Source organism: Contarinia nasturtii, unplaced genomic scaffold (genome assembly GCF_009176525.2).
Source record: "Contarinia nasturtii isolate CC-2019 unplaced genomic scaffold, AAFC_CNas_1.1 Cnas_scaffold_676, whole genome shotgun sequence".
NCBI classification, from domain to species: Eukaryota; Metazoa; Arthropoda; class Insecta; order Diptera; family Cecidomyiidae; genus Contarinia; species Contarinia nasturtii.
The window spans coordinates 40,117-54,358 of NW_022198027.1; the positions used below are offsets into that span (position 1 = coordinate 40,117).

General features: G+C 35.1%; 3 protein-coding genes across 4 annotated transcripts; 2 read left to right on the forward strand and 1 right to left on the reverse strand.

Moving 5' to 3' along the window:
* The first annotated feature begins 782 nt into the window (after positions 1-782).
* Positions 783-3,299, forward strand: LOC116340412 (facilitated trehalose transporter Tret1-like). The gene is made up of 8 exons (XM_031766891.1): positions 783-1,050; positions 1,168-1,236; positions 1,299-1,383; positions 1,458-1,514; positions 1,582-1,756; positions 1,830-1,986; positions 2,096-2,775; positions 2,848-3,299. The coding sequence occupies exons 1-8, from the start codon at positions 991-993 to the stop codon at positions 3,161-3,163; spliced, it is 1,599 nt and encodes a 532-aa protein (XP_031622751.1). The 5' UTR covers positions 783-990; the 3' UTR covers positions 3,164-3,299.
* Position 3,300: 1 nt separating this feature from the next.
* LOC116340410 (multidrug resistance protein homolog 65-like) lies at positions 3,301-8,747 on the reverse strand. The gene is made up of 14 exons (XM_031766890.1): positions 8,677-8,747; positions 8,374-8,605; positions 8,139-8,310; positions 7,747-8,061; positions 7,451-7,678; positions 6,180-7,202; positions 5,965-6,116; positions 5,353-5,616; positions 5,191-5,291; positions 4,931-5,126; positions 4,552-4,844; positions 4,187-4,461; positions 3,931-4,077; positions 3,301-3,554 (listed from the first exon to the last, which is right to left on the reverse strand). The coding sequence occupies exons 2-14, from the start codon at positions 8,490-8,492 to the stop codon at positions 3,363-3,365; spliced, it is 3,477 nt and encodes a 1,158-aa protein (XP_031622750.1). The 5' UTR covers positions 8,493-8,605; positions 8,677-8,747; the 3' UTR covers positions 3,301-3,362.
* Positions 8,748-9,827: 1,080 nt separating this feature from the next.
* On the forward strand, positions 9,828-13,314 carry LOC116340391 (4-coumarate--CoA ligase 1-like). 2 transcript variants are annotated; one of them, XR_004201083.1, is made up of 6 exons: positions 9,828-10,238; positions 10,313-10,731; positions 11,095-11,168; positions 11,776-12,645; positions 12,789-13,080; positions 13,170-13,314. XR_004201083.1 is itself a non-coding variant. In XM_031766863.1 (5 exons), the coding sequence occupies exons 1-5, from the start codon at positions 10,104-10,106 to the stop codon at positions 12,998-13,000; spliced, it is 1,710 nt and encodes a 569-aa protein (XP_031622723.1). In that variant the 5' UTR covers positions 9,828-10,103; the 3' UTR covers positions 13,001-13,313. The 2 variants fall into 2 exon arrangements, 1 of the variants encoding a protein (XP_031622723.1); XM_031766863.1 differs by having other exon boundaries at positions 12,789-13,313.
* The last annotated feature ends 928 nt before the right edge of the window (positions 13,315-14,242 follow it).

Sequence of the window (14,242 nt, forward strand, 5' to 3'; positions counted from 1 at the left end):
ACGAATGATTTTTCTTTATTTAACAAACACGATTGACTAATGATTTGTAATACCTGTAATTCTGCTTGTGGAACTCTTTTGTTTAAGAGTTTCTCTATTTTCTTCAATGATTTGCCATCAAATCATAAAAAATGGGGACGAAAATTTACGAAAGAAACGAATAAAATAAATGAACAAATTTATAATGGCTAGAAATATTGAATATGCCAACGATTGATCATCACAGACAATATATTTACACCAAACTGTTGTTGTTTTTCTACTACACATATACAGTGGTACCTTTTTAACTCAATTTGGACTGTTTGTTAAGAAATTTGAGAAATATGAATTTTGGCAAAATCATCGGGCGTTCACATGCAGCATTTTTTAAATGGTCAATATAACCTTGGTCGCTTCAGTTTTGAACTGATCGAAAACAGGTATTTTGATTAAAATTAAACAGCAGAAATGAATGGTATTTTGATTTTTAATAATCACGTAAGTATGCGCGTTCGACAGGTGGAATGATGGGTTTTGCAGAAATGAAGAAAAAATAATTGAAAAACGAAAGAAATACTAGACGAATAATTAAGAGAATTAGCAATGCAAATGGAACAACCTATTCAAGCCCGAGCGGACACTGTTAATCATATACACGACTCTAGCCGACTGTAAACAATATTAATATTTTCGTATACAAGTGACAGTGTAAATATTTTGCCACCGAGCGCGGTTCATTAGACTATACGATATTATGCATGGATTAAATTTCTGTTTTTTTTTACTTAAAAATCTACTAAAAATGAAAAACACTCGCTCTATCTTGATTTTTAGTCAATCGAGTATAACAGTTACAAGAGAGTAGTGAAGCGATAACACAATTCTCTTGAAATACAAAATCGTACAAAATCCAACAACGGCGTGGAAAAAACCCAATTAATTTAAATTGTTTACATAGACACAAAATATTACAAGAAATTTAATGTTTGAATTAGTTTGAGTGAAACAATGGAATTAAAAAACAATCGAAAAGATGACAGGCACAAATTTCGGAGATTTTTTTCGCAGGTGTTTTATCACTTTCTATTTGCCCTATGGTCGTTAATGTGATGTTTTTATTTTGCAGTAATTTGTAGTTTTTGTATTGATTTTCAGTTTTTTTGATTCTCAATTTTTTTTCTCTAGTTTTTTGTAGTCTCAGTCGAAAATTTACACCTTTTCACCTCTGGCGTTTGCTATGCATTGCCAACAATTGTATGTACATAAGTTGCATTAGCAGGGAATTGTTGATGATTATTAACGAATTGCAATTCCAGGTAATACCTGCTTTGACAAAACATAGTAATGAACACAATAAAAGTGAATTCCTAACCATAACATCTGTTCAAGCGTCATGGATGGGTGAGTAATCCCGTACCAACTGTATTTATAAAAAAATCACTATTTGGTCACTTGATGGTTTCATTCACAAACAGGTTCATTTATGATTATACTTAATTTGTTTGGAAGCTTATTATCGGGATTTGTGACAGGTACACATATGGCAACATATCATTTTAAGGAAATCCCTTTGAAATAATCTGATTTTCTACTTTGTAGATCCAATAGGTCGAAAAAGAGCGATGATTCTTGTGAGTATTCCATTCATAATTGGATTTTGTATACTGTACCTTTGTACCTCTTCTGTATCTGCCGTCTTTGTTGGACTTACATTCCTTTCCTTGGCTGACGGACTGATGACTACACCAATCATGAGCTACTTGGGGGAAATAAGGTGCTGTATTATACATGACTCAAATTATAACATTGAACACAACTGGTTTTGATAAAAAAAATGTAATTTTCAGTGAAGTATCAAATCGAAGTCTATTTAATGGCTACGGTAACATTGTTCTATCCTTTGGAATCTTTGTGGCTTATGAATTAAATACGATGATGTCTTGGCGAAAAGTGTGCTTTATTTGTGCAAACCTACCGTTAATTACAGCAATTGCTGTTTTCTTTGTGAGTTTTCAGTTTGATAACGACAAACTTCATTTTTGCATAGACAAAATTCAGCATTGTACTCATAATTTTGCTTTCAAATTCAAAAGTAAGATGTTCTTCTTTGTAGTTGCTTCCCGAAACACCACAATTTCTCCTCTCGAAGAACCGAACTGCTGAGGCCAAAGTGTCGCTCCGCCGCCTGCGAGGATGGGTGCCATATGAAGCTGTAGCTCAAGAATTCGAAGATTTACAGCGACAAAGTGAACGATCAAAATCATGTTACACTTGCATTAAACAAGATTTAGCATGTACTCATGCGCTGCCAACCATGAGTGAAAAGTTAGCCGAATTAAAACGAAAACAAACGCTAAAACCACTCTGCATTATTATCACGCTCTTTTTCCTGTTTCCGTTTACGGGCATTGTGGCAATGAGACCGTATATGTTGCAAATATTTAAAGCCTATAACAGTCCCATTGAACCGGACCAAGCAGTGACAATCCAATCAATTTTTGATATTTTAGGAACAATAAGTATGATGCTCTTGGTTAGGTTCACGGGCAAACGACGACTTTACCTATTCTGCATGTCGGCTGTATTGGTTTGCAGTGCGACCATCACATGGTACGGATTCACATATTTACCACCCTCCAGATATATTTCCATCGATCAACACAAACCATTTCAATTGGACAACAAGGCACTCGAGTACATTCCATTCATTTGTTTGATGACATGGAGCTATTTCACAACGTGCGGTCTCTATGGAATTCCTTGGATTCTGTTCTCCGAAATATTTCCATTCAAGTACGTATTTATTATTGGAAGTTCATTGTCGAAGTGCTCTTTTTGAACTCTGTATTGTTTTGAATTTATTAGATCGCGTGGCATCGCTTGCGGTGTGTCAGCTTCCACGTTGTTTGTTTTCGTTTTCATCGGTGAGAAAACATACCTTAACTTAGAGGCGACTCTTTCGCTGCCCGGTGTTTCATTGCTGTTCACTTGCATTTCCTTCTTCGGTCTTATGGTGGCGTACAACATTTTACCAGAAACGGAAAATCGATCCTTAGAGGATATTGAATTACATTTTGCAGACAATTCCAAAGGGTTGACTGATCACAAAATTGCAATTTCCAAGCCTCAAGACAAAACTCAACTTATAGAAGGCGACAACAACAACAACAATCATTTATAGACCGATAAGTGTTAGTGTCAACTTATAGAAGGCGACAAAAAAATCTTCGATTTAGTTTACATCGGAATTAGTTTCAGGGACATTAACTGGATATAATAAATAAAATAAATACACCCTAATTTACGCTTATAGTCTGTATTTAGCAAAACTTATAAAAATAACAATCATAGAATAAACTAATAAACAAAAGGTTGCGTTGTTATTTTTGGGCGTTATATAATCGTGTGTAAAGTCCCCCCAGTGCTAATAGTTCACGGTGTGTTCCATACTCAACAATGTTTCCACCACGTAAAACACAAATTGCATCGGCATTCTGTATGGTACTCAATCGATGCGCGATTACTAAACAGGTTCGTCCGGATCGTGCCGAATCAAGGGCTTGTTGAACAGCCTAACAATCGGAATAATAAATTGAAATCGAGTTTTAAGTTGTCATATGGATTCAATGGTACATCATAGTATAGCTTCTGGAAAGGGATCCAAGGAGTCAAGCTACCACCAATAAAAAATATAATCTCCATCCTAGAGAGTGGATAATATCCACTTGATATGAGATTACCCTCTTACAAATTGTGAAAAACTCGTCTATTTGAAAGTGAAAATCTTTTTTTTCGGTCCGTTTTGTCAGAATCTTCCAATTCTGTGGTTTTTGTCAAGAATTTTTTTCGATATGCTAAGTTTTGAAATGACCCCTCAATTTTACGTAAAATTTTGAAAATGGCAAATCTCCCTTGATCGCCAACTTCAGAAGCCTATGACATAGATACCTGCTCCATATGTACATCCAATGCAGATGTTGCTTCGTCTAACAATAATATTTTCGGATTTCTAATCAATGCACGGGCAATGGCAATTCTCTGTTTTTGACCGCCCGACAGTTGTGCTGTTTTACTGCCCACATTTGTTTCGTAACCCTTTTCAATATAGAAAAATATTACTTACACAATATTAAAGATGTGCTATGAACTCATACCATTGGTATGAAATTGTACATTGTATAAAATTGAATAATGAAATACAAACCATTGGCAATTGATGGATGAAATTATGTACATTGGCAACTTTCGCTGCGGCTATAATCTCTTCCATTGAAACATTTCGTGAATTATCACCATAAGCAATGTTTTCGGCAATTGTTCGTTCAAACAGCACCGGTTCCTGAGACACAATGCTTAATTTCGATCGCAAATCTTTCAGCGATATATCACTGGATATTTCGTCCAAACCAATATGAATACGACCATGTTCCGGATCATAGAGCCTCTGTAATAATTGGATGCATGTTGACTTGCCGCAACCTACAAAAATTTCGTCAATGAAAAAAATGATTAAGAATCATTTGCCAGTTTTCTCATGAGATGTTTTAATTGTTTTTAATCTGTTTATACCTGAAGGGCCTACGAGAGCAACAGTTTTCCCTTCAATCACATTAAAATTAAAGTCTTTAAGAATTTGAACATTTGGCCGCGTTGGGTAGCAAAAATCAATGCTTTTGTATTCAATTTGATTCCTTTTATCTGGTTTTCGACTTTTGTTGGCTATGATTGGTGAGCAAATCATTGGAATTCGATCGATTAGTTGAAAAACACGATGTGCACTAGCGAATGCTTCAGTGAACGACGGCACAAAAACCAAACTTTGACTCATGACAATGGTTCCGTAAAGTAAAGCATCGCTTACTCTGTGAAATATGTATATTTTTTTCAAAATTTCATGAAAATAAACAAAATTAAAATTTCATGAAAACTCAAATTCAAATTTACGCACTTGATGACATTTTTGAAGTGAATTTCACCGTAGGCCACCAGAAGACCACCATAGCAGAGTGCAGCCGCATAAGCAAAGTATGGAATCGACTGTGTCGTTGAATTAACCAAGCCACGCCACATTATTTTCTTTCGAATAATTTTTGAAACTTTTGCCATTTCAGCTTCGTATCGGCCAATCATGTACTTTTCTTGTCCTAGAAAAGAATTCGATAATAAAATAAAAAATAAGGAAATATGGATGCAATATTGTTTTAATACTTAAAGCGGCGACGGTTCGAATATTAGAAATAGCTTCCGTTGCAATTTTCGTTCCGATTTCGATTGATTGTTTCTCTGTCAGTGTTGTCTTCGACATGTGTCTGGAAGAAGGTAATATATGTAATGAAAATTCAACTCGAAATGAGAGAAAGATGCAATTACTTTGCCTCCAAAATGACCGTGATTAATGATAATGGAATTGCAGCCAAACATAGAAATGACAGTTTGACAGAATAAGCAAATGCCACGAAAATTCCGACTACAATAGTGGAAATTGACTGGAAGATGACACTAATTGGATAGCCAATTGCTACTTGTAAATTTCTGGCATCACCGGTGAGTCGGGATGAAAGTGCACCGGTTGAATGATTTTTATCGTCAAACCAACCACACTCCTGACGCAAAAATGCCGCAAATGTCATTGATCTAAACCAACAGAGGATTCAACGTCATCCAATGCGTCATCAGTGCTGATGGATCCAGATGGATATTTTAGCAGATAAAATGCATTGAAAACTCGTGTAGAGTTGCATTTTTTGCTGTGTCTCTGATTTGTCTTCAGTGTTTGGATTTTTTCTGCAGTGCAGACGGCGATAAAATGCAATCAGAGACACTGCAAACTAAGAAACATAGACTTTATCCAAGTGTTCATCGGAATAATAAATTCGATTTTTCAGTCAAAATATCCGGCTGGATCCATCTGCGATGTTGTCAAACTCTTATAAAAATTTCATAAAAGTTTTTCTTCTTTTTTCTTATTTCAAAACCAATTACCGAACTCTTGTCGCCAGATTGACACTGGCCTTAGAAAACCAATATGTTTGCAAAGTGGCTGAGATGAACGTAATTACGCTGACCACCAAAAACCATGTGGAAATGGTGTATGTTTGTTTGAGTGCCTCACTCGCATCTTCTAATGACATTGCCTATGTTAAATTTAAATATCGATTATATAAGTTCCAAATACATCCAATGTTCTTTGAACCTACGCCGTAAACTTCGCCGAATAAAATTGCAAAAATCGGCAATGTAGCGCCAATGAAACATGCACATATTGTGGCCAAGAACAAAATGAACCACTCTGGCCTTAACAGATTTAAAATACGTTTGAAAACGCTCCAATATTCGATAATTTCTCTCGTTTTCTTTGGTTCCACGTCATCCACAGATAAATCACCGAAATAATCTTGTTCATCATTGTTATTTATGTAAACCGTTTGTTGATCATCTTGACATTCATTCCCCGTTACTTTATGGTTGTTAATGCAATCATATTCTGTTCCATCTTCCGAACGGCCGGCCGAAATCATTTCAAAGTATCGACCTTTCATCGCCATCAATTCGTTGTGTGTTCCGTTTTCGAGCACCGTACCTTTATCAATGAAAAAAATCCGATCTGCATTTCGAATGGCGGACAAGCGATGCGATACAGTTATTGTTGTGCGGTCTTTACTCGCTTTATCTAGCGTTTTCTGCACAAACTTTTCGGATTGATAGTCAAGAGCACTTGTTGCTTCATCTAACAATAGTATTTTCGGATTTTGAATCAATGCACGGGCAATGGCGATTCTCTGCTTTTGACCACCTGCAAAGCGAAACTTTGGAAATTGACGAAAGACATGAATTTTGAAGTACTTACCGGAGAGCTGTGAACCTTTTTCACCTACCATCGTGTGGTATCCTTGTGGTAATTTTGCTATGAAGTCATGTGCACCAGATTGAACTGCGGCTGCAATCACATCTTTATCGGTTGCATCGGGATTACCATAGCGAATATTTTCACCAATTGTGGTGGAGAAAAGGATAGGTTCCTGTCCAACTGTTGCTATACTCGAACGCAGCATATTGATATTGAATGTGCGTATATCACAGCCATCGATCAGAATATGACCATTGTTTGGGTCGTAAAATCTTTGGAGCAATTGCAAACAAGTTGACTTCCCGTTGCCGGAATCGCCGACTAGAGCGACTGATTGTCCGGCTTGGATTTCAATATTTAATCCGCGCAGAATCTATGAAAATTATAATTCAGATAAATTTTAGATTGACCCAGCTTTAAAGGGTCACCTCCTCTAAAAGAAATCCCAAGCGATTTTGACGAGAATCTTTAGACTTCTTCCATCCCCCAATCATTTTTGATCCGAATGGAGACATAAACAATTTTTTACAATTAAAATCACGATCTTCCCCGGATTTTTTCCGGGACACCCTTTCGATTTTTGGCATTACCAAAATCTATGGCACCAACACCTATGATTACCTGAACATCTGATCGAGATGGATAACTGAATTGCACATTTTTAAACGAAATATTCCCTTGAATCTCAAATGTTGGCACTTTTCCTTCATTTGACATCGAATCGATTTTGGACGTACGATCGATAACCTTGAATATACTGGCAGCACTTCCGCAAGCACTGGCAAAAGATTCCAAAAACGGAGCTGTTTTTGCAATATTTTCAGCGCCACAAATCAAACCGAAGAATGTCTAAAAAAAAGTTTTACTGTTAATTTGCTAAAACCTGTAAAAAGGTAAATAGACTGAAAAGGCCTTACAATCATTAAAACGGCTGGTGTATATTCCTTGTCAACGTTATCACGGTCTTCTAAAACCAGTTTAACTCCATACCAAAACGCAAGTGCATTGCTCCCAAAAAATAAAAATTGCATAACACCATCTCCAAGTCCGGCAAGCAATCCTTTCAATTTGACTGCTTTTTTTGCGTTTATCAAACGTTTATTGTATCGATCAATTTCCAATTTTTCGCCGCCAAATGCAAAAACAGTACGAATACCACTCAATACTTCCTCAGCAACGTTCGTTGCTGCTGAATAAGAATTCGATTCTTTGATGGATAACGACGTTTGATACTGAAGTCAAAATAATTCCAGACATCATTAAAATTAAGTTCTTTTCGCTGAAGTTTTGTATTATTATATTATTTTACCTTCCCAATGATATAGTTTGTTAAAATAACAATTGGCACATACGATATCACGACAAGTGATAATTTCCATCCGTAAATGAATGACATCACAACGCAAATTATGAATCCAATCACCAAAACCAGAAAGTGAGACACTTTTTCAGCAATTCCGTCTCTAATCTTCTCAATATCTCTGTAAAAATAAGTGGTTTGTTACAGCCCAATCATCAAATGGTTTCATTCAAATATTACATACTCGGTGATTCGAACGGCAAAATTATGTTTACCGTCCGCAACATCATACCAACCGACCTCCTGTCGCATCAACGATTTAAAGTATTCAACACGAATGCGAGTTATTTGTCGTATTGCCATATGATTAAAACAATCAACACATACGATGCCCACTAATAAATGCAAAATCGATGCCAACGTCAGTAAAATTCCATAGGCGATTGAATCGTTTATGATTTCGTGATGATTTTCTTCTACGGTTGCATTTGTTCTATTTATTCATAAAATCGTTCATAAGTTTGTGTGATATAAAAATAAATACAACCTTTACTAACAATACTTTTCCACCACCAAATATCGGCAGAAATACTGTCGTTGAACTTGTTCCAATGCCAAACGTACGGTCGACCAGCAATGTTGTGAATTCACCGTAGACAATGATCACTATTGGCATCACCATTGATTTAAGAACAGTGAAAATAATGCCGATTATTATCAGAATGACATCACATTTTGTTGCAAATCGATACTACACATTTTTGAATGAAGAAAAATACATTTAATTGACTTTTAGCAAAGGAAACGACCTTTTTCTGGATTAATACATAACAAATCGATTTACGCTTTGTTCAAGTATAGTTTTTTTTTTATTTCGGCATGTTCATCACACATAACAAACATCAAATAAACTTACCAAATTTAAATAATTTGAAAATCTGCTATTTTTCCACGAAATGCTCGAAATGAACGACTTTTTCCTCCTGAAAATATTAGAAAAACAAAATCAAACATCGTCAATGCAATCACAATCAATCAGTCCGGTAATTGGCCGAAGATTTCTGGTCACACATAGTTGTAAAAATTCTAAATATCTCAACAAGAATTAAAACACATTCTTTTTGAAATGTCGAATTTTTATATTTTTAAATTGATTTGAAAAGTTTCAAATTTTCTCACATTTTTCTATGTTTTCATAAAACCCAAAAGCAAATATTGTCAATAAATAACAAAAAAAAAAACCACTTCCGAATTTGAGAATTGAAAAATTTAAATCATCGTTCTGTATAGTAGGTCGCACACTCGTCGACTGAATGCTTTAAAAACACCAAGAAAAACACGCTCTAATGTCAACCACATAAAAGCGGTTTGGCCACACAATAGCGGAACATATCAGTTCAGAAAAATACCGAGCTAACGAAGAAGATGTTAAACTGATCTAATCAAAATAAATTAAATATTCTCGAATCGTTTACATATTCATGTAAATCGATGAAATAACATAAACAAAGACATAGTTCCGCACTACTCTTCTCTTTTCTATCTACTGTGTGCTACATAGCACAGCATCGTTTGATGTGTTAATATATTGGTCTCTATTTTCAAAACAATCATGCATTCATTTTCGCTTTTTTCATTCCGGCTGAGTGACGGTGGTTTCAATTTCGATGACTTCACTTTTGTTACGAACCTTTTTTGCTCTTTAACTTTTGCTTAGTTGCTATTTGTCAGTCGACTGATGATGGCGATATGAGTTACCGTAACAATTTTCAATCGATTACTATTTTTTGAATAAACAATTAAAAAAGTGAATTTATCCGGAAAATAAAAGAATCCAACGGTTTTTCTTAAATAAATTTTGAATTTTTAAACAATTACAGTTAATTAATTAAGTACCAAGTCGGTAGTTTTGAATTACCAAGGTCATATCTAAGAATATACGAGGAAAAATAGCTGTGCAAAAAGAAGTTCAGAATGGTGGGTGTTAAATTTGATGAAAAAACAAAGTTGTGGTCTCATATCGGAGAACTAGAGTGCTGGGATTCGAATGTGAATTTTGGGCAAATGTTGCTGGATACACTGTCTGACCATGGTTCCAAAACGGCTCAGGTAAACGGCATTTATAAAGAATAAAACTCAATCGTTGAACTGAAAAAAGGCAATTTATTTTTAAAACCATCAAGATCAATCACGATACCGGAGCCAAGATGAGTTTCAATGAGCTGAAATGGAAAACGATTTGTGCTGCCCAAAGTCTACGTGAAAGAGGATTTCAATATAAAGATGTGTTTTCATTTATGGCAGTGAATTCGGAAAATTTGTGTCCGATTGTGTTTGCCGCACTTTGTATGGGATGCCCAATAAATCCGTTACATTGCACACTGTCGAAAGATGAAATTGCCAAAATACTTAAAAAAACCAAAACAAAGGCAATATTTTGTGATATTGACTCGTACAATCTGATCGATGAAGCGCTGAAAGAATCGAAATCAAATTATTCTGGTTTATCTAATGTGCAGATTTTCACTTTTGATGGACAAACTTTGAATTCAGAACCAGTCGACAGTCTATTCATTCATCGTGCTAATGAACATGAATTTACGTAAGTTGAAAACCGGTCTTTTTCAAGTTTAAATTACTAATAAATTCGATCTATTGAGTCGATTGACCTTAACGAATTCACAAAAAAACCAAACTAAAATCGAAAAACATCGGAACAACCTTGAAGGTATTTTGAGTTCATAGCAACTATCCGCATCACAACCAAAATTGAAACAACCGTTTTGTGGTCATACATTCAGTAAAAAATGTTAGACGATCTAGTTTAATGACATTTTTTTCGGTTCTATTCGTGAATTCATTAAGATGCCGACTAAATCGATTATTTATTGCATTTCATGTCACGGCTTAAAACAAATCATTTTTCTTACCATTTAATTTACGATACTTGATTTATTGGTTTTAGTCCAGTTCACGTTGATTTGTCGAATGATATTGCCGGGATATTCTCATCGTCGGGCACAACGGGACCATCAAAATGTATGAAATTATTGAATACTATTTTGATTTTTATTGCGGTACAATTTTTATTCAATTTTTCACGATTACACATCGATCGTATTCGAGTTCAAAGAAAATGCGTAATGTTTTTGTTTTCTCTCCCAATTGAGACTCAAAGTCTCCGAAAAGCATTGGGAAGTTACATAAAATATTCATTTCAATGAGTCACCAGACGGTGACATTTGAAAAATCTTTCTAACTTGTAGCTTGAAATACTTTCTAACAATATTCGATCAAAATGTTAACGGGTTTTTTGTCAAGTTGATTCTGTAGCTAGTTTTGTGATAAAATTAATGTTCCATTCAAATTTTGTGGTTTTTTGACGAAAAATTGAAAAAAACTGGTACTAAACATCAAAAAACGTAGGCTACATTGAGGCTACATTGCTTTTTTGATCAAAAATCGGAGACTTTGAGCATCAACTTGTTGAGAAAATCAAAGCATTACGCAGTTTCTTGGACCTCTTATATAGCAAAACCGATCTGAAATCGTGAAAAATCGAAGAAAAATACCTTTCCCATGCGGAAAAGCAAAAAATATTTGAACCATTCATAACTTCCTCTAAACGTATGCCTTACATTCATAGGTGTTTCACTACCGTATATCATGATTTACGCCCATATATGTCAAATAATGTTAAAAGACGACATATGTTTGAGTTTTGAGCCATTTTATTGGACGGTATGGCTATATTACGTAATGACATGCACGGTTAAAGGGTCAACACGGATAATAAGCCAAAAGAATTTTTCGGCGGCGCTTCAACTTGAAATTATTGAGAAATACAAAGTAACCGCTTTGGGTACAACGCCAGCATATATGACAACATCGTTGAAAACCGATGATATTTGCACAAAAGACCTATCAAGTGTCCGATTAATTATGGTTTTCGGTGGAAAATTATACTCAGGCATGGTTATTGAAATGCAAAAATGCTATCCAAAATCAAAGATGACAGCAGTATATGGTTTAACCGAACTTGGTACAATTTTCGAATACATTTTGGATAAAAACGGTAATTACCTGCCGGTCGGATTGTATAACGGTGTGACTATGAAGATAGTCGATGACAATGGAAATCGTTGTGGTCCAAAAATCGATGGTGAAATATGCACAAAGAAAAAATACGAGTTTATTGAGTATTTGAATGATCCAAATACAACGGCAGCATCATTTGACAGCGAGGGCTTCTTTTTAACGGGAGACATTGGTCATTTCGATGAGAATGGAACATTGCATATTATTGATCGCAAAAAAGATGTTTTTAACATATTTTATTTTGAAGCTCCGTTTCGGCCATCGGAAATGGAAAGCTATCTCATCACACTACCAGATATTCAGGAAATTTGCGTTGTTGGCATTTCGACTAGCATTGATGAAGAGCTTCCAGCCGCCGTTATTGTACGGAACTCAAATTCATCTTTAAGCAAACGACATTTCTATGAATTAGTAACACGTAAGATTTTGAATAATTAGCATAATTGAGCCATAATATCAACACACTTCCGCTATGTGTTTCGAGCAAAAGCTTTGACACTGACCTTTGAAACGACCGATAATTGAGTGATGTGATTATGTGATTTCTTTTCTTTTTTTTAGACAATTTTCCAACTCGTATGTGGCTTCGTGGTGGAGTCTATTTTGTTGATTCGTTACCGAAAACTCCATCGGGAAAAATAATTCGCGGAAAGGTCACTGAATTAGCCACGGAAATATTCCATAAAGCCGGAATCAATGATCCTGATATTCAATCGTATATTGCAGACATTCCGGAAGACGTTCGAAAACTTATTACTCGAAACACTGAGTGAATGAATGGCTCAACCAGTTCGCGATTTCAAGCGAAAAGATTGTTTGATTGATATTCTCTTACATTTTTACTAACGTAAACGTAAGTTGTTATTTAAAATCTTGGGGTTTAAATGAGGCGTCACATTTTTCCCGCTTTTAAAACCTGAAAACCTTCGTTCTACTTTCTAGATATTTACACTTGACAAAATAATAATAATTAAGTGAAAATTGGAAAATTTATCTTTTAATTGCCAGGGAAATTGCATAGAAAATTCGACCAGGGGTATGAATGCGATTCATTTGTACATTTTGAGTAGGAATAACAGATAAAATCTTGTAGTTCTAATGTGTTCATTATTTTTAATATTTTTTTTATGTTCATGTTCACATGTTATTCATTTCTATTTAATAAATATTTTTTATGTACAGTTTTGTTTATAGTTTTTTTTCGACTCAAGACTGTTTGCTTTGTTACATTTCAATCAGCTCTGATGGTTTTCAAGCCCATTTTGCGTTTCCAAGCTTTGAATGAGCTGTAAATATATTCCATTCCATCAGAGACTGATTCTCAGAGCCAAAATTGCCTTTTTGACACTGGAAGTGCGTGTACATAGTAGACATCGCACTCACAAATAGTGTGCGACGCACACAATGCTTTTAATGCATAATTTGACACTTTAAAGTTTGGAATTTTTCGACATTTGTCAAACTTCTATGTAAATGTGTGTGCACATTGAAAATAAAAGCATTGTGTGCGCCGCACACAGTTTGTGAGTGCAAAGTCTACTATGTGCGCGCAACTCCAGTGTAAAAAACACAACTCTGCTCAGAGCAATAGTACTCCTCCGGCTTCATCCTTTATTGCTCTGAGAAACAGTCTCTGAATTCCATAGAAGCAGTATCATGAACAGTGTTTGATGTAAGTATTGACGCTTAACGATGAAGAATAACGTAATAAAAGAATGAAATTCTAATTTTCCATTCGCCAACGAAGTTCAAAATATCCAATATTTTAAGAAGTTAGGCAAGCCAATTTCTCACAACAATCGCAATATTTTCATGAAATTCAACTTTTTCTCCAGTGATGAGGGGGTATGTTTGCCAAAGACACTTTGGTAAGTCAAACCGGGTATTCAATGCGAGTATATCCAATTGATCAAATGACGGCCTAAGAAGAAAACAATAACATACAGAATATTCTGCAAAAAGACGAATACAAATTTATGTGAGCAAAAACCAAATATACAAACAGACAGCGCAAA

Coding starts and splice junctions, on each gene's coding strand:
- LOC116340412 (XM_031766891.1), top strand. CDS start 991: ATGGAATTAAAAAACAATCGAAAAGATGACAGGCACAAATTTCGGAGA. Junction 1,757..1,829: donor AGCTACTTGGGGGAAATAAG/GTGCTGTATTAT, acceptor TGTAATTTTCAG/TGAAGTATCAAATCGAAGTC. Junction 2,776..2,847: donor TCCGAAATATTTCCATTCAA/GTACGTATTTAT, acceptor TGAATTTATTAG/ATCGCGTGGCATCGCTTGCG.
- LOC116340410 (XM_031766890.1), bottom strand. CDS start 8,492: ATGGCAATACGACAAATAACTCGCATTCGTGTTGAATACTTTAAATCG. Junction 4,845..4,930: donor CACTTCAAAAATGTCATCAA/GTGCGTAAATTT, acceptor CATATTTCACAG/AGTAAGCGATGCTTTACTTT. Junction 4,078..4,186: donor TCATCCATCAATTGCCAATG/GTTTGTATTTCA, acceptor TATATTGAAAAG/GGTTACGAAACAAATGTGGG.
- LOC116340391 (XM_031766863.1), top strand. CDS start 10,104: ATGGTGGGTGTTAAATTTGATGAAAAAACAAAGTTGTGGTCTCATATC. Junction 10,732..11,094: donor GCTAATGAACATGAATTTAC/GTAAGTTGAAAA, acceptor TATTGGTTTTAG/TCCAGTTCACGTTGATTTGT. Junction 12,646..12,788: donor TTTCTATGAATTAGTAACAC/GTAAGATTTTGA, acceptor TCTTTTTTTTAG/ACAATTTTCCAACTCGTATG.